We start from the raw sequence: 24811 nt of genomic DNA, 5'->3' as shown, positions 1-24811 counted from the left end.
AACAGGATAATCACACTAGCAGACATGGCGAGAACCTATAAGTGCTGTGACATGTCACTCAGAGAGGGAGGCAGAGAAAGAAAGAAAGAGAGAGGGAGAATTAAAGATGAATACAAGTATGTGTTACTTTTTACTACAGTCTTTAGAAAGAATGCATAAATCATTGAAAAAAAGTAAGAAATCTGCACGAAAGTTTTACCCTCATTAAATATACATAATTATCCACCAGCCTTCGCATCCAGGTGAAATTGTACAGGGTTACGTTGTTCATCGCGGTTCTCACAATTACGCTTTCGTCCCGCATTGCTTAACATTTAAGAAAACGAAAGTTCATGACAATGCTATTTAATGATAAAAAAATCAGAGAAACGTAGCAACAATCCCCAATCGCTGAAAAGACGTTTTTGAAAATCACAGGTAGGTGTGTCGAGCGCCGTATGCAAGCATTGATAGTGATGAGCTGCACTGCCTCGCAAAGGGTCGATTACGTCACGCACCCTAATATGTCAGGAATTTTCAATAAGTTTATACAGTGAATGCAAACTTTGGAGAAAAAGAACTGTAAATATAGTAACTGAAAACTATATATATTCCATGCTCAGTTGCACAGCACTTGCGATACGGTAGCGATACAGTGACAGCGATACCGCCAGTCGACTATATAATTGGGAGCCGTGCTCTCGTTATGGCCGAGTGGTCAACACACTAGCGAAGCTCGCCCGCCGGCTCACTGCGCTGTCGCCGTAGGGGGTCAATGAGAACAATGGGCAGTGGTATTTCCACGAAAAAAATAACGCTTTCAAAAAAAAATAACGTTTCCAACGATACTCGTAACGTGGTCGCGTAAAAAATCACAAGTTCTGTTGATGCTAACAAAGTTTCACATAAAAATCACGTAACATTCTGGCAATAACATGGGAAACAAAATCATTAACAATCATTGCTGACACTAACACGTGAAATGAAATGAATAACAATGCAAAATAAATAATAACATCAGCCACTAAATCTAACATCATTTAAAAAAGACAAACGCATGCAAAGATAGAGATAACACAGCAGCAAAAATATAACGTGTGCTAGAACATAATAACATGCTTTTAGTTAAAGATAACTAAAATTTTGATAATAACAGTAAAACAGATATAACCAACATAAATATTTAAAAACTCACGAATATGGTTAAAATAACAGTTTAAGAACGAAAATTAACAGAACAGGGCTACCAGTGTGTAGTATTCAGTTTGATTGTGTGTTGATTGAGTCTGTGTTGTTCTCTACAACATGTAGCCTAGATCTACATTATATTCGTATTTTTAACATCTTTGGTTGTACGCGAATGGATAAGATATGTCAGAACACGTCAGTATTTGAGTTGGATAAGTGTAACCAAAACGACCTAGCACGACAATGCATTTTTGTTCACCTCGGCGGACAGACAAGTCCTGTACGTTATCTAGAATCTACTGTGAATCGGCGAGAGTAGGACTTACATACACAATGTACGTTTGGGTGTTTCGAAATATCAATGAAACGGAATCCTTCAATTGTAGCTTTACAATACTTGTAATAGATACCTCTAATATTTATTGAAGTGTTTAAAACAACAATATAAATATAGCTAACATTTTGAGAGCGGTACAGTAAACGTTTACAGTAGTGGGCCTACCTGTGTTTGTACATGTTCCTCGAAACGACGTCCGATACATTTGAAAATCTCTAAAATCCGGAAAGAATGACATGGAACTATGTAAACATCCGTGTATTCAAGAAATTTCAAACGTGAACTGATTAAGTAGAACTCAAGTGATCACAAAATTGAAGAAACTCTCTGTTTGTCACACCTCCTTGACACAGGCGGTTTGAATCGGACGCCGCGTCACAACTACGTTAAATATCCTGCCACGTTATGAATTGTGTAAGCGTGTGAAATCATACGAAGCAAAATATTAAAACCAAACTGCTTTGCACCATGGTGTTTTTAACAACAGATAAATAAAATGATTTATAGTTCCATACCGGGAAAACCTCAGATATATGCTTCATCAGACGGAACTCATTTTATTGGTATGTTCATTGATAAATTGGCGGGAATTTCCGCCACTTCAAGTGGCTGTTCGAAATGCCTGTCGGAACCAAACGATATAATTCAATTTTAGTCTTATAAATGCCATAAACACTATTAAGGGTAAATTTTGAGCTATGAAAATAATAGTTAAGACTGTAAATATAAGGATTAAAGTCTCTTTCTGGTGGTTCTATCGAAGGATAAAGTTGAGTAGGGTATCGATATTTGTTTCATGAACCGCTTCGCGGTCCATTCCAAATATCGATACCCTACTCAACTTTATCCTTCGATAGAACCACCAGAAAGAGACTTTAATCCTTAAATGAATAATAGATAGTGGAGAGTTATCTTAAACTGGGTAAATATTTATAAAATTGTTAATGTACTTTCTTGAAAATAATTTTGATAGAAATTACAACTTTTGCAAAATTAGTCTTCCTGAACTCTGTATCAATCAGCATCATACATTTTTTAACACTTGTGTATTCCAGTTTCATACTAAATCATGTGACTTGATTATAGATCCAATCATGTGACTTAATTGATTATAGATCCAATCATGTGACTTGATTATAGATCCAATCATGTGACTTGATTATAGATCCAAGTCATATTCTAATAGTGTACAGCAGGTACTACCAACATTTGTTTGACTAAATGTTAATTTACAGAAGCATACTAAGACTTTTTTAACGTTGACATGCAAAATATACACTAAGGAATTACTGCATTGTGAATAAGTATTGAAGGTGTTTTTCCCCACTATATTCACAAATGATTATACGAGCGAAATATTCATGTCAGGAAGTCATTAAAATACCTTCAAATGTATTTATTCAATAAATATTTGTGTTGAATTCATCTTAATTTCTCCATGTATGAACATAATAGTCCTCCAAAAGTTCTGTTACAATATAACTTACATATGTTAAAATTTGATGGCAATTTATTGAGGAGAAAACTCTCAAAAAAACAATTAATGACTTAGAGAAGATAAATAAATAATATATACTGATGCATGTTTTGAAAATGTTTGCATATTTCTGTACTTTAGGTATATTTGTCAAACTGCACATGTAATAGAACTTTTGGATGGCAGTGTATATACCGGTATTTTAAGTGCATACTCTACAAATAACTAAAATTAAACAAATGTCAAACATTCTAAAATAAGTCACCCCAAGAAATTGGTTAATGGATACACTAAATAATTCTTCACTAAGTGCATATGCTCATGTAACACGATATAGGTTAATGATTCACTTTAAAACTGATTTCAAATATTATCTATTTATCTATCTAAATCCTAATCTTAAATAGACATAACACAATACATAAACACTTATTAAATAAAAAATATTTTATAAAGAAAATACCAATGAATCTAAAAGCTAAACTTCTATAATAACACCTCCCTGAATATAAGAGCTAAATTTCATTAACTCCCTCTCTCATATATTACAAAAACAAAAATTTATTTCACACATCACCATTGACAATAGTACAGTTCAACAATTCAGATTGTAAATGTTTTTTCTCTGCTTCGTCTTTGAAGTCAAACACCAGCACACTCAGCTTTTTACAGGCCTTGAGGGTTGATAAACCTGAGAGAGTTAGTCTACTGTTGGATTTAAGATCCAGGTACTCCAGCTTGTCAAGGCCGGAGGAAAGCGTCTCCACAGCGGAGTCGTTAAGTAAGCTACAGTTAGACATGTTGAGGTGACGGAGATTTTTCAAATGTCGTGATATGTGATGAACTGCTAGTTCGGTACATTGCGTATAGCTCAGCTCCAGTCGTTCAAGGTGAGGTAGGTTCATTGCTACATGTTGTATTCCCTTCTCGTTCAGTCTGTAAAGTCCATTTAACTTCAGTGACTTCAGATTTGTCCAGCTTCCAATGTCTTGCATGTCATAACTATCCACTCTGCAACAACAGGAAAGATCCAGATCCACAACATTTTTGAGAGTTTGTTCATTTCCCTTCAGCCATCTTGGTTGCCAGGAGCAACCATGAAGGACCAATCGAGTGAGAGAGCTGGGTAGGTTGCTGGCGGAGATGTTATCGGTGTTACACATATGGAGGTGAAGGTCGCGGATGTTGGGACATCTTTCTCCGAGATCTCGTAACATGGCATCAGACAAAGATGGCTTCTTCTGTTTAGGTCCACCTTATCAATAGAAAAATATCTTTTAATTTACTGATTTATATCATGCCCTAGGGTACATAAAAAAATCACAATAATGACCACATTTTTCAGATTTTCAATTTATAGTGGAAAGATATAAGAAACCAGAGTTTTCCAGTCCTCGATGCTCCAGGGGTCACTATCATTAACTAGGAAAGAGGTGGATATAACGACGGTGATAATAACCCCTGGAGCATCCACCATGGTGAACAAGGTGCTCAGTTCCTAGATCATTCAGCGGAGGTTCCAAAGAATGTGCACTACACTTATTATTATAAATCAGGTTGTTTCTCTCTTCAGCAAGGATTCCAGGTTTTCTTTGTATTTAAAGCAAAATAAGTACCTGATTCCACAAATCCGCGGACCTTCATTGTGAGGAGACATTCGGAGAAGTGAGCCCGGATCACCTTCCACATCTTCTGTAGATTGAGTCGGTAAGGAAGCAGATCCACATGTCGCCACAATGTGTTATCTCTCACCACACGGCGCCATGCCCGACACACTCTGAAAGAATCAGATTAAAGTCAGTAATGTGTTTGTTTCACATCCCTATAACAGTCTGAGCCGGTCAAAGACAAGGATTTATAGGTGACTGCAAATTAATGTAATATGTGAGTTTTATCCATATCACAAAGTTTTAGTTATAAATGTAGACAGCTAGTGATATAGCCATATTCCAGCTTCATTCGGAGGTTCAGGGTTCGATTCCTGGTCTGACCCCTACATTTTCTCCTTTCCTGTTACACATAACACGTCAGTGTAAAATATACTGAATGTACTTACGTGATAGCATGTTAGGACTCATGAAACAATTAATTGGTGATGTAAAGGAGGATCTCATTTAGTCATATAATTAATGCACGTAAATTGCTGATGTAATGTTACAATATAGATATATACATTTGCATACATATATAGCAGGATTGGACTGGGTATATCATCGTTGACCAATTGTAGCTCATGTAGAGCATCTGGCTAGTGTTCGGAGGTCCTGGGTTTGAATCACTGTCTTGCCACTACATTATGTATATATATGAGACCGGCCTTCCAAACACACCCACCATGGGTTATTTAATTGAGAAAATGTAGCCGCCACACTGGGATTCGAACCCAAGACCCTCCAAACACTAGCCAAGTGCTCTACCAACTGAGCTACCTGGTCACCGATGATCTATACCCAGTCAAATACTGCTACACTTGTACAGGTTGGGGACACCCTCGTATATGCAGGATTTTTTTTATACAAATTTTTAAAACAACTTTATCCGTTTTCATTTCTAAGAATCCTGCATTTGAGTAACAAAATTATCCCTCAAATACAGGACTATTACTCAAATGTAGGACTATCCTGCATATACGGGAGTGTCCCAAACCTGTTGTACTGTATACATTGTTTACTCATGGACATGTGATATGTACTTTATTCTCCCCCGTTTTATCAGAAAAAAACTAATATTGTTTCCAAAATGCTTAAAGATGCTCCAGCACTGACAAATGGTATTTTTTCGCTATCAAAAACAGGAGCAGACGATTTAGTATTTTTCTTCAGTTGCAAAAGTTACTTACTTTACACCATTACCACCAATGAACAAGAGATCCCAGAGGGATCTTGGCGCCCACCAAAGAATGATCTATGTCTGACAATGGAAAGAGGGATCTTTTCCCTGCTTTTCAAACTTTTTCAAACACACTACTAAGAAATAGTGGTAATAAACTACAACAATGAAATCTAAGATGGCAGCCGGTTGGCCATCTTGTTTACCCATCAGTCCCGAAAGGCATTATGGATCAGTCCTAAAAGGTACTATGCACAACTAGGGTACAAGTGGAAACTATGCATGGAATTTGAGAAAGATCCCTTCAGTACTCTCTGAGAAATAGCGATTAACAAACTTTAACTATCAAAATCCAAGATGGCCGTCGGTCGGTCATCTTGTATACCGATCGGTCCAAAAATACAATATGCACAACTAGGGTCCTAGGGGAACCTGTATATGAAATTTGAGAAAGATCCCTTTAGCACTTTTTGAGAAATAGTGGTAACAAACATTAACTATCAAAATCCAAGATGGCCACCTGTCGGCCATCTTGTTGACCGATAAGTCCAAAAATGCAATATGCACAACTAGGGTCCTAGGGGAACCTACATATAAAATTTGAAAAAGATCCCTTCAGTACTTTTTGAGAAATAGCGGTAACAAACTTTAACTATCAAAATCCAAGATGGCCGCCTGTCGGCCATCTTGTTGACCGATCGGTCCCAAAATACAATATGCACAACTAGGGTCCTAGGGGAACCTGTATAAGAAATTTGAGAAAGATCCCTTCAGCACTTTTTGAGAAATAGCGGTAACAAACTTTAACTATCAAAATCCAAGATGGCCGCCTGTCAGCCATCTTGTTCACCGATCGGTCCCAAAATGCAATATGCACAACTAGGGTCCTAGGGGAACCTACATATGAAATTTGAGAAAGATCCCTTCTTCACTTTTTGAGAAATAGCGTTAACAAACTTTAACTATCAAAATCCAAGATGGCCGCCTGTCGGCCATCTTGTTCACCGATCGGTCCCAAAATGCAATATGCACAACTAGGGTCCTAGGGGAACCTGTATATGAAATTTGAGAAAGATCCCTTCTTCACTTTTTGAGAAATAGCGGTAACAAACTTTAACTATCAAAATCCAAGATGGCCGCCTGTCGGCCATCTTGTTGACCGATCGGTCCCAAAATGCAATATGCACAACTAGGGTCCTAGGGGAACCTACATATGAAATGTGAGAAAGATCCCTTCTGTACTTTCTGAGAAATAGCGGTAACAAGAATTGTTAACGGACGGACGGAAGGACGGACGGACCACGGACGAAAGGCGATTTGAATAGCCCACCATCATCAGATGGTGGGCTAAAAATTTGAGCTTCTAATTTTACTTTAAGTTAAAAATATGAAAAATAATTAATTGCATCCCGAAAAAATTCCGCGTCACTATATCCTATATGGAATGAAGTACTAATTGCGCATGCACCGATAGCGAAATAAATTATCTTATATTATTTTTTGTGTTAATTAGACATATATATACACGATTAAACACCAATTATTGTGCAAATGATGAATATCATTTATGCTCTGTCGGCGGTGGAGCATCTTTAATTATATTATGATACCTACGTATTTTGGTTAAAATTACAACAGTACTATAATGTAATCAGTTTATAAGAGCGCAGCTCTCTGCGCGGCCAACGGCCACGTAGAGTGAAGCTCTACTAACCTTAACATGTGTGTGAGCATATAGATTCCAATACATTCCAGTACCCCTTGGACTTTGAAATTGTGTCCCGTGGGAAAAGTCTTGCGCCTCCATGCAGGCAGCCATGTTTTAATTCTTGTTATCAGCACGACAAGATTTGAAATTTTCTCCAAAGTTAAAATGTGTCATCAGAATATACTTTGAAATTATATTTAATTACTGTAAGTAGTTTTAGATAACTACACAAAGACAAGAACAACACAATAAATGTACTGGTCAAAATGTAAATGATGTACTGTTTGTGTGTTCTCAAGCGCATCCTTACTCGTGAGATCAGGAAGCTTGGTGCCACAGATGACAGCATATATAAACGCATTTTTTTTGATACATGGCATGTTTGCAAGTTTTCAGCCTTAGAGAGAAACAAGATCGAAAGGAAATTGAACAATTCCAGTTGAATATTTCTTTCTGGACTGTATATGACGACTGTCAATAAATTGCTAGACACAAATAAAAACATCCATCATTTCGCAGGTATTTCGCAGGTATTCAGCCTCATTGAAAGTCAGGGGACTTGTTGAGAGGCATTGATGAGGCTCCATGCTTGCGATGTCTGAATCAATAGTATTAAAGAATAGCGTTTAATAAAAAGCAATGATCGGACTCACGGACTACAAGTTTAAACAGTTTTAATCTCATTCTGAGGTTACAATCCTAACTATAACATTTTTTACAAGAAAATGCGCTCTTATGAGGCTTTGTCTTAAATTCATATCAAGAGCGCAGCTCCCACACGGCCGAAGGCTGCGTAGAGCAAAGCTCTACTAACTATAACACGCATGTGAGCATATAGATTCCACTACATTCCAATACCCCTTGGACTTTGAAATTGTGTCGTGCGGTAAAAGTCTCGCATCTACTTTCCATGTAGGCAGCCATGTTTTAATTCTCCTTATCAGCACAACGAGATTTGAAATTTCTGTACTAGACTAAATTTGTTATCAGTATATGTTTTAAAATTACTGTAAGTATAACAAGGACATAGTCATTCAGATCCCCCGCCAATGGAGAGCTAAATCAATTAATGCATTAATTTTATATGCTTGTAAGAGTATAGGGAAAGTATTTTAAAACCCAACTGCAATTGAAGAATATATACAAAACATATTTATGGTTTTTTTTAACAAAGTGAAACCAACTTTGAAAACATTTGCTTCTTTGAAAAATACCAGAATTAATCTTAGCTTTAACAAAGTTCAGCAGCTAACAGTGCGATTTTTTATTTGTTTTAAACAGCGACGAGTTACATAGGAATTAAGTGAATGTTCATAGTAATTGAGTTTGATATATCTGAGTTTTACTGCATGCATATCAAATAACAAGAGATCCCAGAGGGATCTTGGCGCCCACCAAAGAAAGATCTATGTCTGACAATGGAAAGAGGGATCTTTTCCCTGCTTTTCAAACTTTTTCAAACACATGACATATAAAATTTGAGACAGATCGCTATAGTACTTTCTAAGAAATAGTGGTAACAAACTTCAACAATGAAATCTAAGATAGCGGCCGGTTGGCCATCTTGTTTACCGATCAGTCCCGAAAGGCATTATTCATCAGTCCTAAAAGGTACAATGCACAACTAGGATACAAGGGGAACCTACATATAAAATTTGAGAAAGATCCCTTCAGTACTTTCTGAGAAATAGCGGTAACAAACTTTAACTATCAAAATCCAATATGGCTGTCGGTCGGCCATCTTGTAGACCGATCGGTCCCAAAATGCAATATGCACAACAAGGGTCCTAGGGGAACCTGTATATGAAATTTGAGAAAGATCCCTTCAGTACTTTCTGAGAAATAGCGGTAACAAACTTTAACTATCAAAATCCAAGATGGCTGCCTGTCGGCCATCTTGTTTACTGATCGGTCTCAAAATGCAATATGCACAACTAGGGCCCTAGGGGAACCTATATATGAAATTTAAGAAAGATCCCTTCAGCACTTTTTGAGAAATAGCGGTAACAAACTTTAACTATCAAAATCCAAGATGGCCGCCTGTCGGCCATCTTGTTGACCGATCGTCCCAAAATGCAACATGCACAACAAGGGTCCTAGGGGAACCTAATTATGAAATTTGAGAAGGATCCCTTCAGTACTTTCTGAGAAATAGTGGTAACAAACTTTAACTACCAAAATCCAAGATGGCCGCCTGTCGGCCATCTTGTTTACTGATCGGTCTCAAAATGCAATATGCACAACTAGGGCCCTAGGGGAACCTATATATGAAATTTAAGAAAGATCCCTTCAGCACTTTTTGAGAAATAGCGGTAACAAACTTTAACTATCAAAATCCAAGATGGCCGCCTGTCGGCCATCTTGTTGACCGATCGTCCCAAAATGCAACATTCACAACAAGGGTCCTAGGGGAACCTAACTATGAAATTTGAGAAGGATCCCTTCAGTACTTTCTGAGAAATAGTGGTAACAAATTTTAACTATCAAAATCCAAGATGGCCGCCTGTCGGCCATCTTGTTGACCGATCGGTCCCAAAATGCAATATGCACAACTAGGTTCCTTGGGAAACCTACATATGAAATTGGAGAAAGATCCCTTCAGTACTTTCTGAGAAATAGCGGTAACAAGAATTGTTAACGGACGGACGGACGGACGGACGGACGGACGGACGGACGGACGGACGGACGGAAGGAAGGACGGACGGACGACGGACCACGGACAAAAGGCGATTTGAATAGCCCACCATCTGATGATGGTGGGCTAAAAAGTAAAGCATAATACAAAATTAGAAGTCCTACATAGAATGTGTCTATGAAGTTTCATGGAAATATCTCTGCTGGTTTTAGAGTTGTGCTCCGGAAACGATTCTTACACAAAAATCTGCCATTTTCAGCAATGTTTCCATGGTTACAGAAAAAAAGTACAAAAAGTGAAAACCTTAAAATAGCAAAAGGCACTACTAGACCATAAGACTAATGTGCCTATGGAGTTCCGTGCATATATCTCAACCGGTTTTCCATTTATGCTGCGGAAAGGAACCTGGTACAAAAATATGATATTTTCAGCAATGTTTCCATGGATACGGAAAAAATGTAAAAAATGAAAACCTAAAAATAGCAAAAGGCACTACTAGACCATAAGATCAATGTGTGTATGAAGTTTCGTGGAAATATCTCTGCTGGTTTTAGAATTATGCTCCGGAAACCATTAAAATGGACGGACGGACGGAACCCATTTGTATATCCCTCGCCAACTTCGTTGGGCAGGGGATAATTATAATTTGCACATATACAAGAACAACGCAATTAATGTACTGGTCCAATATATACTGTCCCTCAAAGACACACGAGACCCTTCCAAACACCACCACCGTGGGTTATTTAGTTGGGCGCCAATTTTGTAACAGGAGAGGAGAAAATGTAGCGGCCAGACCGGGATTCGAACCCGGGACCCTCCGAACACTAGCTGAGTGCTCTACCGACTGAGCTACCTGGTCACCGATGATCGAACCACAGGAGTTTGGCGTTCTGTCAATATATATAGTAAAGTATACATATATAAAAAATACCCCCTATACTACATAAAAACACTAAGGGTATGTATTTTTATATATGTATACTATACTATATATATTGAAAGAACGTCAAACTCCTGTGGTAAGTGCATGTCAGTGAAATATTTTATTGTTAATCTCGTAGAAAAATATAGACAATATAAAGTTATGATGTTATAATCTTTTGCAAGTAGCTGCGCTTTTCTGAGGCTTTGCCTTAAATTCATATTACAATGTAGGCTACAATGTACTGGCTCCAGAGTCCAGTACAGATCACATGGCCATGTATAGTTTCTATATGAAAAAATAGCCAGAAGTACATATAAAATGTATAGTTTCTATATGAAAAAAAATAGCCAGAAAATGAGAAAATCAAACAGCGACAGACGTCATCAGTTTATCAGTAGTCTGAATTAGGTACATAGTTACCTTCCTGCCCGACACAAATCCTTGACAGAGAGGTAGGACAGTATTTCCAGGAGAATATTTTCAGGCAGGTGTCTGATGTTTACATCCGTCATGTCAGCCATTTTGTCCGGAAATCGACGTCGTAGGAACGCTTGGATATATTTTAAGACTTTTTTAATTATTTATTTCGAGCTCCAGCTGAAAATCATTTTGACGAAATTTGATTTAAAAGAAAAGGAAAATAACAGATAAGGATTCATGACTCTGAAAGTTCGAGTTAATGTGTAAGTACATACTAGAGTTATCGCCCTTGTGTAAACAAAAAAATATTCTATCACGAAGATGTTTGCAACGAATATCTGTCGCCCAACTTTTCAAGCAAGAAGACAATCCGTGGCGGTTTTATGGCAAAGATTGTTGCCACCCAGTTATAAAATACTGAACTATCAAAGATGCATCAATGTTTTAACAAATATTCCACCAAAACATAGGAAATGTTCTACTTTCGTTTTCCGAGTACAATACACAGGTCATAGTTCAATTTCAAGAACGTATGCACAGCCGCTAGAAAATCATATAATAACTCCATTGAATTGTGTTCCAAGAAGATTTTATCAACAAAATAGCTCCGGCGTGTTGAACTCGAAAAATAAAACAAGACAATGGATATTCGCAGTAGGCCTAGGCAGTGTAGTTTGTCTATATATTGGATGGTACAAGATGAAAACAGAAATTTGCAGTTGTGATGAGCAGTGTCACGATGTCGGAGAGCAAAGCAAGGGAAAGTCCTTGACACTTCAAGAAGCCATCAATAAATCAAGAGATTTGGCTACAAGAATCAAGGTAACGATTAATATTGATATGTATACTTACATGCATGATGTCCGAAAAATGCTCTATATTATTTGTGCTGGTGCTGGGACTAGAACCAACATACAGTGGTCACCCATCCAAGCGCAGGCTGCATTCGATGTTACTTCCCTTCGTTTCATTATCACAGGACTAATAGAAGCACAATAACTCATTAACAATTAAGAGTATAATCCATGAAAAGAGGACCGGGCATTATATAGTGTTAATTGCTTGCACCATCCTATTGTTGTTTTGTTCCTTTCAGATTTGATAAATAAATATACATATATAATTATAAATTGCAGACATTTCTAGTTTGAGTTATTTGAGTAAGGTGACCTGTTTTATAACAATCAACAAACATGACATTGTAGAACATTGATTGTTTCTTGTGTTTAGGATGAAACTGGAAGCCCTGGCCTCGCCATCTCTGTCAGTGTCGATGGGAAAGAAATCTGGAGTGAAGGTTTGTATTATCATCTCATCCCTGGGGACACAATTAAATTCTTCTGATTCAAAGACTAGAACAGTTCATTATGATTTTTCAGGGGTTAATAAGTAAACATTTTTTCAATAAAAAAAAATTCTGAAAAGAACCTCTTGTAGCCACATTAATGCAAACCCCTTTACTTATTTGAAAAGCTTGATATGCTTTGAAATTGATTTGACCTTTTGAATTTGTTTAACATATTTCAAGAGTTTGCATCAATGCATCCTCGATACCTCAGGGGTTCAGATCACTTACGATCTACACTTCTGGAATATCTCTTAGTAAAACTGAAGGCAGCTCAGCAGAAAACATTTGACCAATCACAGGCCAGCAAAGATTTCCTTTGAAAATTAAAGAGAAAGCGCCTACCATCAAAGCCCTTCAGTGTACCTTTATAAGGCTCTTTTGATGTACTTCAAAGGACTAAATTACCTGTTCTGTTCTGTTGCCTCTAGTTCTACCATGATATAGTCCAGGGGTGTAGAGATCATAAGTGATTGGAACCCCTGGTATATCGAGGATGGCATCAATGATGCTACATATAACATTTAGTTTTAAAAAATTAGTTTGTGGGCAAATTTCCATTGTTGGTGAAAGAGGTGCTTTGATCATTTTTTTACGAAAGTTTAACAAAAATTGAGGTGTGTGACTAACAATCTAATAATTCAATTGTAGTTCATTTAATAATAAAGTGAACACTTGACATATTCACACGCATACAGGTATAATTATGACGTTGATTTTTTGATGGTGATATAAAAGAATTGATGATTATGTAATACAGTGTTTGTTTTTCTCAATTGTATATAAATTCAATTATAAATTGCATTTCAGTTATGGCAATAGCTACATGTATTTTTGGTAGATGATTTGAACTCATAAAAAAATCAAATGTTGTTAACAAAAAGTAAATGGTGGGACATCTGAGCAACTAAATGAAGTTTACTGAAATTTTATATTAAAAAATTGGTCATGAACAACAAAGAAATTGAAATAAGATATAATGGTGTTTTTTGGGTTCTATGAGTTTGAGATAATGAGGTTCAACTCATTCACCCCAAAGACAAATTTAGACTCTCCTAAATCAAGGACTGGAACAGTTCATTAAGGAATTTAAGGTGTGAATGAGTTAAAAATCTTCAGATGAGAAATTGTTATTCATTATTTCAGGCCTTGGTTATGCTGACGTTGAAAATCGTGTCCCTTGCTCCGCCGATACCGTCCTGAGAATAGCCAGCATCAGTAAATCTATCTCAATGGTAGCAGTTGCTAAGCAACTAGAGGCTGGCACACTGGATTTAGACAAACCAGTCCAACATTATGTACCGAACTTTCCGGAGAAAAAAGTTGATGGAAAGAAGGTAATCAACAAACAACAGCATTGTTCTTTCTTTTGGCTAATGTTTTCAGAACTTCATCCTCTCTTTAAAGGTGATAAAAACAGAACGGACATGAAAAATGAGATAATACGCTAGAAACATTTGTAATGCCTATCTAAACATATACCGGTTTGATATTTGCTTATATTTTGTCTCTAAATAGTAAAATTAATGAAAGCAATCTTCACATCTTTTCGACGACAGATTTTTTTCCATGACTTACCTCCCTTGAGTTCCGATGTGTTGTGACGTCATCTGAGACAATCAACTACCGGAAGCCGGTGTGCCGATCGCGGAACTATCAACATGCATGTGTATTTTAGCCACATGTCTTAGTACTTACGGAAATACACACGGAGAAAAATATGTTATATTTCGACTTATTGGGTAGCGTGATTTATCCCCTACATAATGACACATTATTGACGTCATAACCTATGAAATGACGTCACAACATGTAAATAATGATGTCATTAATGTCGCGGGTACATATGTCATGTGGCTTATGGTGTGTCAGGGGTTAAACCACGAATGAATAAGTAGTTCTTTCCTATTCAGTCCACCCTGGAGTAATACGACTGTGCATGTATGTAATTTATAGTTTACACATAAAATTAACCGAGGAGTTTTGATATACATAGAATCTACTGGTAATTTTATGTGCGAAATAAGATCGTAGCGAAAATGGACAATTATTGGAGCCCACCTCTTTAGACCTACGTTTTAATAGAAAAATTATCTGTTACAAACATACGGAGACATGAAAAATACATGCAGATCAAAAGAAAAAAATCAATAATTTATAAGTTGTGTCTTTTTGCCGCCCATTTTCGTCGACTGAAATGTTCTCAAAATGCGTATTAAAAATAAAAGAGGTCCTTCTGCACATTTTCCATACTTCATTTTAGGGATTTTCATATTTATTTTGGGTTACACAACAATGTACCGGCGGTGTGAAACGGTATGTTCAGATCTAGTCCGCTAAACCTGCCTATATTATCAGGTTTTTTTAATTAATTTTTTTTTGCCTAATATATAGGGGAGAAAAAAGCCTAATAATATAGGCAGGTTCAGATCGAGCAGGGTTGCATACTGATATGACGACATTCACAGTTATCATTATTTAATTGCAGGAATTTAAATTCGAAAAATTACCATGTTAAGAACGCTCTAAAGTCATCAAAATACATCGTAAAACTCATCTCAGCAATCGTAAATACATTTAGTAATATTTTTCCTTCTCGGGGGAGACCTTAGGATCCCCAAAAAACAAAAACCTCTCGCCTTAAGCCCTCGCAAAATCATCAAAATACATCGTGAAACTCATATCTCAGTCATTCTAAATTGTAATATCTTTATCAGGGTCTCCCCCGAACCCCCAAAACACCACAATGCTCGCAAATTTGGCCAATTTTAGTACTCATTAATTTCCTGTTATATTCTACATAGTACACTTGCGTATATATATGTAGAATGTGAGTTTTACCGATTTTTTTTATTTAGACCCCTAGATCGTCTCATAATGGTCAATAGGCTATCTAGTGTGCTGTGCGTATACTTCTAGTAAAATTTACTAAGGTCGACAGGTTTCTTATTTCCAAAACTCCGCACGGTTAGAAAATATAATGAAGCGGTCTTGTAAATGATTTGTGTTTTATAAGAAATATATGTTGTTTCATGGTCCTGTGTTAGTTGAACTATTACATGTGTATCTTGTCCACGAGTACATGTCATCCATATTAGGTCATTGTATCTAGTTTCTGTGTTTTGTGCCCCGTCTTTTTTATCGGCCGTGCGTGTATTGTTACTACTGTACATGTTATTTTATTTCGTACACATCCGTAAAACTCATTATAGAACTTTAAGAAAATACATAAGTCTAGCCCTTTCTGTGCGGTGTTCTGAAGGATTAAGCTTCAAATAGGAAATATAGAGGTGTACAGTACGTACATAAGGCGGGATAGGGGCACGTTTATCGCGGTATGATAGGGTTTTGGATAGGGTATGAAGGATGGCGTTTTTTTTTTTTATAAATATGCATTATATGTACATGTATGTGCATGTAGCATGTAGTTTCATTGTAATTTGGGTCCATTTTCTTGTAAAGTTATATTTCTTTTTGTTGGTTTAACTTTAAAGTCTATGTTTTGAGTTTTAAGTTACAGACAAAAGTCAAGCGCAACCCCCTTGAACCTGAGTCAGTGACACACACGTACACGGTGTCAAATGGCTTTTAAAGATGCTCCACCGCCGACAGAGCAATAATGATATTCACCATTCGTACAATAATTGGTGTTAAATCGTGTATATATATGTCTAATTAACACAAACAATAATATAGAATAATTTATTTCGCCTTTGGTGCATGCGCAATCACTACTTCATTCCATATAGGATATAGTATATTTTTTTCGGGATGCAATTAATTATATTTCATGTTTTTAACTTGAAATAAAATTAGAAGCTCACAAACTGTTCAATGGTGGTAATGGTGTAAAGTAAGTAACTTTTGTAACTGAAGAAAAATACTAAATCGTCTGCTCCTGTTTTTGATAGTTAAAATTTACCATTTGTCAGCGGTGGAGCATCTTTAACATACTGAACATAACAATTTTGTAGCCCAGAATATGACGATAAGAATGAGTAAGCTATGGTTTTTATTATATCATTGTATGTTATAGATTATATTATTATATACGGATTCATTTCCACTATTCAATATAGCAACTACACGTAGCGCGACTGTTTTAAATATCTATAATCGCCAATACCGCAACACTGCCCCATTGAGTTTCCCGGCTCTTGTCACAGCTGTTGGTCTCAGATGACGTCACGAATCTACGGCCACCTGGTGATATCAGGGGCGATAAGCGATGCGATCGTTTTAGACAAGGGTCGTTGTGGACTTCGTTTCAAGCACATTTTATGGAAATTACGTCAAATACAACCTGTATTTTTTGTTGGAAATCATAAAGTGCATCACAATAAACAAATATCAACACAAAAATAGCATATTTAAAAATCTGTTTTTATCACCTTTAATGTCAAAGCCTCGATCAGTAAAAGGCTGCATGTGCTTCTCGGACTCTTTGCCCTGTGACTCTCTGGTTAATCGAATCAACAATTTCATTATTTGTGCAAAATTACACAGGATCTCTATAAATTGAAAGTTTTTAGTAATTATTTATTGTGATGTCAAGACAGTAACAATAAAATGAGGCCAGAAAAAACAACTTGATGTCAGGATTTCGAGAACAGCGGGGTAAAATGGCAGTCCCCACTGTTTTTTTGCAATACATTTTTACGTGAGATTCTCCTTAATAGGTTTTTGTAGTTTTTTGATAAAAATTTAGGATCCTATATAATTATATGATCATTGTGTATAACAAGTTGGAGCAATGAATCCTCATTTTCAGATGCCCTAACTCCTGAAATATTGGTAAGAACCCTGTCATAGCACATAACTGATTCTGTGTAGTAGGTGTAGAAACCATATACATGTACATTATATATTATCTAGTGATGGATTAGTGTACTTTATAAAACTCTTTCATAAGTGGATATAACAGTTAGGGTTTTTCTACATGAGGGTTACAAAATGTGAAAACTGGACTTACAAAACTGGACTTATAAAACCAAATACTTATGAGAGTTTTAAAACATTTTGTGATCAAGATGGTAGCCTACATATCCACACATGATAGAGTATTATTCTCTCATTCCTCGATGTTTGATCACAATTTTACAAATATAATAGTCCACCATTTTGAGAAATAAGTCAGAAGAAAGCTGCAACTGCAAATCAAGTATCCATGCATGGAAATTGCGTGATAATTTCTAAGCAAATCACTTGTTTGCATTTTTTATAGTAAAAACAGCATAAATTCTGAATATACATCGTTAAGATTCATCGCAAAAATTGTAATTTTGTTGACACTATGACATCATGATGCTGTATTGCATACCAGATTACTGTAATACAGCCTTAGCCTGAGTGCATTATTACACACATAGGTATGAGAGAAACAATTGTAATTATAGCATAATGGGTTGGTGAAGGAAAATCTATAGACAAGATTAATATTTATATCATCTCGAGCAATTAAAATGATACACCCTACCTTAGAGGCCTAGTGAGAATAATCTGGTGGTGTTGTGGTTAAATCGTAGATCTACTATAAACAGACCTATTTTATCACATTTAATCAAATTTTAACACAAAATCGACCTTAAACAGCTAGGTGAGCACAATTTTCATGATATCTAAATGATATCTAAATGATATTGAGCCAAAAACCAGTACAAGTAATTCGTTTCTTGAAGTATACCACTTCGTTCCTAAATGACAAACAAATGTATTTCATTTGTCAGTAAATTATCCTTTTTGTTGACAACAAGACATAGTAACTAGATTTATATTCGCTGAAATTTGACTTTAATGTATTTTGTGTAATTTGAATAGCATACATGTAGTCAGTTTCATACATGTTGTAGCTGGTGGCTTCCTTACAGAAGAAGAGAAGCTGTAACCAAGGTGATTGCAATCAATCAATAAGTCTTACAGACCTAAATCTTTAACCTTAAATGTTTTTACAGGTAACCATAACAACGCGCCATCTTGTCTCCCATCTGGGAGGAATCCGACACTACCACACCAGTATAGCGTCACAAGAGGATACAAAGGTAAGCTTCTGTTAATACATTCTTTATAAAAGTAGAATTTCTGTAATATAAGGATTCATCTGAGAAATTCAAACTAAAAACATCAATTTGGTCCTTGTGATTAGATTGAAACTAGGGGAGATAATCCAGTGAAAGAATTAAATAGACAAAATGGAGGGATAGGTGGCCATCAAAATATGTGAAACATTGCATGTTCAACAAAAAAAAAGACATGTCATTTCCAATAATAATACTTAAGGATACTGAACACGATTAACGTGCATCAGTTGTGCGCAGCCAGTCAAGTAAAGCCAGCCCACAAACATTGTTACGTATTTAATAGGGTATTTATTGAACAGCATCATTAAAATTCTTTAACAAATTGATGATTATAGCAAGTTATTACTATTTGTCAAGTCACTTTTTTACTGCTAGCTGTCAATGTTACATTTTGCATTGTGTATGTTCAGACATTTGATCTGACATGGAATGGATCCATATTCGTGTGCAAATTTGGGGTATGGTTAGATATACTGCTTAGCAATCGGTCAATATATTAACTAAAGGTATATATAAAGAGAAAAAGAAAAAAAAGACATAAACAGCAGGTATTTTAATTGAATATTCATAAATATATGAGTCTTAAATTTTTCTCTGAAACAAACAACTTTTCCAATGAATAAGAACCTAACATTATGAAACTGACTTATTCACCCCTGCAGACACCTTTGAATTCTTCTACTTCAAAGGCTAGAATAGTTCATTATGAATTTTTAGGTCAGATTGATCTAAAAGTTTATAAAATTTAATTTGTTCTAGCCTACAAAGACAAACACCTCTGATAAGAAAACCAATAAGGAGACTGAAAAGAAATCCAATACAGAGTCCGTGACTGCCAGAGAACCAGAGTTAACCAAGAAGGAATACTACATATCTGATCATTACGACAGTGTCACTAAGAGCATGAACTTGTTCAAGGATGATCCTCTAGTACATGAACCAGGTGTGTTAACCTTACTTATATAATTAACTCAGTTAGCCCTGGATATGTATTTGAACTCTTCTAGTTCAAACACTGGAATAGTTCATTATAAATTTTCAGGGGTGAATAAGTTAAAAACATGCCTTCAAAATTCATGATTTATCATGTTATGTTAAAAAGGTACTTGTTGGTGTCAATGTAACAGATCACATGATTTGATAGAAACAGAATATGCACTGCCTCTTTCAGTGATCAAACTTGGAACCTCTGGATTATAAGTCTGATGCTCAATCAATCAAGCTTAAGAGGCGTTCTCCCTACCTGAGATGTATATTGCAATTAGTATTGACCAGAATTATATTAATTAATAATTGATAAATAGATGTAAATATATTATTGATAAGGCACATAACAAAAATAGCAATGTGTCATTTCCAATCTTGGAAGTTTTTGTTCTGTAAAAGATTTTGTTTTCTATTTAGGAACCAAGTATCTCTATACAAGTCACGGCTTCACATTGTTGAGTGCAGTGATTGAGGCGGTTGCCAAGACACCTTTTGACAAACTAATGAAGGAGTACTTTGTACAGATGGGAATGGAGAGTACCTTCCTGGATGAGAACACCCCACTCATCTACAATAGAGGACGGTGAGTTTAGTAAACACAACTTATTCTTCCAGCAGTAAGCCTTAACCATCAATAAGCTAACTATATATCATTTTATGAAGACGAAGGTGGCTGGTCAAACATGCAACAGCCCCCTTGCCTTTTATGAAGCATATTTGAACGAGGGTCAAACAGACATCAAGCCCCTATGCTTTTTATAAAGTGTATTTTACGTTCTGTTTGCCTGTGACTTTATTCTGAAAATACATGGAAATCACTCAGGTTTTGGATAAAATATCTTTAAACAATCACTTAACGATCATAGATTTTTTTTTATTAATTATGCAAAACATATTGCAAGAAGATACCTTTGGGGCAACCTCATATTGTATGCTATTCAAAACACGCTCTTTTTTCTTGGCTCATAGTAATTTCAGAGGTCAAAGGGTGAATAATTGAGTTTTGCATTGTTAAAGTCTTAAATTATATATTAAAGAAAGAATGATTGTAATTATGATATATTTACTTGTGTCTGCCTTCTACGTATGTGTTTGTGAATTTCAGTTCAGAAAACAGCTGCAAAATTTGAGAAGTAGGTCAAAGTGACCTAGTTAATCATTTGTTCTATTTTTGCAATATAGAAACTTTTATAATTTTCAAGTCTTCCATCTGGATCCATCTCTGGTTTCAGACATTACATGAAGGATAAGAATGGACGACTTATCAACACTCCTTATGTGGATTTGTCCTACAAATGGGCTGGTGGAGGATTCCTCTCCTCCACCCGTGACCTCATCAAGTTTGGTCATGTGATGTTATACAGCTATCAACATGATACCATAGATCAAAGTGGTCAAAGTTCAAAGGTCACAACAAAGAATTCAAAGGTCATCAAGAGGTCTAACCAAGGGGATGAAAAGGCAAATATCCCAGGGTTTCTGAAAAAAGACTCGGTACAGTTGCTATGGGAACCAGTGGACAAAACAAAATGTGACTGGGATAAATTTGGATATTATGGGATGGGATGGGCTGTCGTTCCTCAAGGTGAAAACTTTGGACAGTGTCACCATAGCGACCATATTGTTTCTCACACAGGTGGCGCTGTAGGAGGCAGTAGTGCTCTACTTATCAAGCCAAAGAAATGTGATTCAGAAAAAGGGGGACAACCCAAAGGTATTGTGGTCGCCATGATTGTCAATATGACAGGGGTCGGCTTATACAAAACAGCTGTCAAGATAGCAAAGTTATTTGAAGAAGTATCAACTTAAACACCAAAAAGTACTACAGATGTATACTGATTCAAACTAACCAGTCATGCCCTTTTAACTCCTTTTTTTGGAGGACTCGAGGTCACCTACCTCTGAAATTAGATTCAAACACAGACTGACGTTATAAGAGCCATACAGTTCCTTTAAATTATGAATTTTTCAAATTGGTTTGTGGCTTAATTGAGCAATATTTTTGTAAAATTCTGAATATAGTCCCATGAAGCACCACCCTATTTTTTAAGAACCCTGGTTTTTGATTTTGAATTTGATTGAGTACAGTATTTATTATATCAGTAACAGGCAGCAAATATAATCAGTATATCAATCTGATATAAATATAACAATGATAAATTCACAATGAAGTGTGTTTAAGTATGTTATAATATACAAAAAGACAATTAAATTCACCGAACCATAGGACCCATTCAGATACAGAGGCTGGTTATTATGAAGAAAGTCGACTCACCTGAATATTTTTAACACCCACTAACATATTGAGAGGCATTATGATGCAGTAATAGGTACAGTCATGTAGGTGATAAACCGGAACCTTATTAAAGTCATAGTGCAAAAATGTTTTGAAAATTATAAACAATTCAAATCATTTTTTACAACCATATAGTTATATTGAGTCCAATCTGTATTGTTATATTCAGCTTACACATACTAAAAGTAAGTTTTAGTCTAAACACAAATCTAAAATCAACAGCTTCATTTACACAGGTTTTGTAGATTCGAACAAAAATCAAGGATTAGAATCAAAACCGAGGTTACAGGCTGATGAACTCACCAAAATTGTTTTTATACAATAGTTACCCACCTAGAGAAATTCAGAATTTGGTCGCACCTTTCAAAATGTGATTTATTTTTATTTGCTTTTCCTGTCCAATACGTGGGGGTTTTTTTTTCAGAAAAAGCCATTAGTGGTAGGATTATGATTATTTGACCATATGACCAAACGTTTTTTATATGGACACTTATGAAATTGAGCCTCGATAGCCAAAAAATCTGGCAACACCTGGTTTAAACCATTAAAAACAAATATTTAAATTCAAATACAGATCCTTATTCTCACTTCATTTGATAAAGGCTTCTATGAAACGGAGTGATGACGAGGATTTGTAGTATTTTAATCATACTGTGTTTAAAAGTACTTGTATAAATATTCACAACATTATAATGTATATTCAAGGTCACCCCAATCCAAATTTCTGGAGGTCCCAATACTTGGGACAATGTAATTTTACTTAAGATGAATAAAAAGAAAATATGTACAAATTAGATTTAACAGTATTATAGTTACCTGATAGGTATCTGACCTATTCACTGAAGGTAGAGGGGCCGCGGTGCCGAGTGGTTAAGATGTCCCGACATATTACCACAAGCCTTCCACCTCTGGGATGCGGGTTCGAATCCAATGTGGGGCTGTTGCCAGGTACTGACCGTTGGCCGGTGGTTTTTCTCCGGGTACTCCGGCTTTCCTCCACCAACAAACCTGGCACGTCCTTACATGACCCTGGCTGTTAATAGGACGTAAAACTAAACAAAACCAAATAAACTGAAGGTAGAAAATTGCACTTGACTGTAAATTAATCAACAGCAAATCAACTTAACATTTATATATACAATAATATATTTAATATGAACTAGTCACTATACATATACAATTATAGTGTATTATAGTTCAATGAAGAGCAATTATACACAAAGGAGAAAATCAGTTCAGCATAGTATTTTAGTAAATATGAACAAGTCACTAAGATATTTTTCCTATTAGTTTAATAAAGAGGAAATACACATTATGTATACTAAGGAAACAATCAACCGAACAGTGTTATTTTCAATCTAACTATTCCATTTAAATTACTTTCTATAGTAATTGTTATTTAATCCACTATAGATAATCTAATCCCTTCGAAATCAAAATTTAATGACAGACTTGTTTTCCCTATGTATTACAGTAGCACACTTTTTCTGTGATTCGCCATTCTACTAAATTATTCTGCAATGGTTGACAAGTAGGATTTTTAACATAATATTCTTTGACTCGGACACAAGGCACATTTTTCTCATTACAAAAATCATTTACTCAACTTATTCACCCCTGACATTTCACAATGGACTGCTCTAGACTTTGATTTAGAAGTGCTTAAGTGTGTCTTTAGGGGTGAATGAATTAAAAGTAAAAGAATGCCTAGTATCCGAATTATCAGACATTCTGATCTTTGTAATTAATTATATAATTGATATATGTTATCATTCTTTTCTGATTCATGAGCTCGATTTTGTTAAACACGTCTTAAACCGTAATAAATATCAAAATATTTGTGCAATAAACATATTCAGACAGTTATCATGTTCAAGTGTTAAATATACATGTTTTAAACATGCCTTGATAGCATTTCATTGCTTTGCCATGTTCTTGTGCTAAGTTTAGGGAGTGGAACGACTGGTTCGTCCGTTGTCAGGATAATGTGACCGGGTGGAGTGTGTTGCTTGGTGCCTTCGGCGGCATGCTTCAGTGATATAGCACTATAAAAAGGGCAACAGTACCACTATACAAGAAGACGCAACATGAATATACCGCAGTCTCCTAAAACACGCACCTCGCACAACATACACGCAACACACCCACCGCATACATTGGTGGCTGTCCTTAAATGACTATGGCTGTTAATAGGACGTTAACTAATCAAACAAACAAACTGATTAACTAAACGCACCGAATGCCTAATTTGGCGGCAATGTAACGGCTTAGTAGCGAGCAGATACCACAGCAGATGTTTGGCGATGTAACGAAGCATCAGTAGTAGCGACATGTGTGTACTTCGGTAAACACATGCATTAGTAAGTTTGGGGATTGTTTGACGTTATAAACAAGCAGTTAACCATGTTAAAGAGGTAGAACGTCAGCAAAGATGACGAAAAGAGAAAAAAAATTCATGGCTAAGGGATTGGGACATCGAAAAGAATATATATTAGCAGTGGGTTGGGAAGCCATTGAGGTGATTCCAGATAGATATCGATGGTGTTAACTTGTTTATAGATTTATTAAGATAATTTATTGAACATCTTGTATTGAAGGAAGTGTC

At 35.9% G+C, this 24811-nt stretch overlaps 2 protein-coding genes across 2 annotated transcripts; one reads left to right on the top strand and one right to left on the bottom strand.

Annotated features, from left to right (window-relative positions):
* Positions 1-2374: 2374 nt before the first annotated feature.
* On the bottom strand, positions 2375-11604 carry LOC138306717 (F-box/LRR-repeat protein 12-like). The gene is made up of 3 exons (XM_069247178.1): positions 11502-11604; positions 4598-4758; positions 2375-4236 (listed from the first exon to the last, which is right to left on the bottom strand). The coding sequence occupies exons 1-3, from the start codon at positions 11600-11602 to the stop codon at positions 3548-3550; spliced, it is 951 nt and encodes a 316-aa protein (XP_069103279.1). The 5' UTR covers positions 11603-11604; the 3' UTR covers positions 2375-3547.
* Positions 11605-11723: 119 nt separating this feature from the next.
* On the top strand, positions 11724-23002 carry LOC138306704 (serine beta-lactamase-like protein LACTB, mitochondrial). The gene is made up of 7 exons (XM_069247164.1): positions 11724-12323; positions 12732-12798; positions 13993-14183; positions 18798-18884; positions 19683-19866; positions 20328-20493; positions 21143-23002. Exons 1-7 carry the CDS (start codon positions 11823-11825, stop codon positions 21717-21719), a joined length of 1773 nt encoding a protein of 590 aa, XP_069103265.1. The 5' UTR covers positions 11724-11822; the 3' UTR covers positions 21720-23002.
* The last annotated feature ends 1809 nt before the right edge of the window (positions 23003-24811 follow it).

This window comes from Argopecten irradians, chromosome 13 (assembly GCF_041381155.1).
Source record: "Argopecten irradians isolate NY chromosome 13, Ai_NY, whole genome shotgun sequence".
Taxonomy (NCBI): Eukaryota; Metazoa; Mollusca; class Bivalvia; order Pectinida; family Pectinidae; genus Argopecten; species Argopecten irradians.
This window is presented reverse-complemented; position numbering and strand designations above follow the sequence as displayed.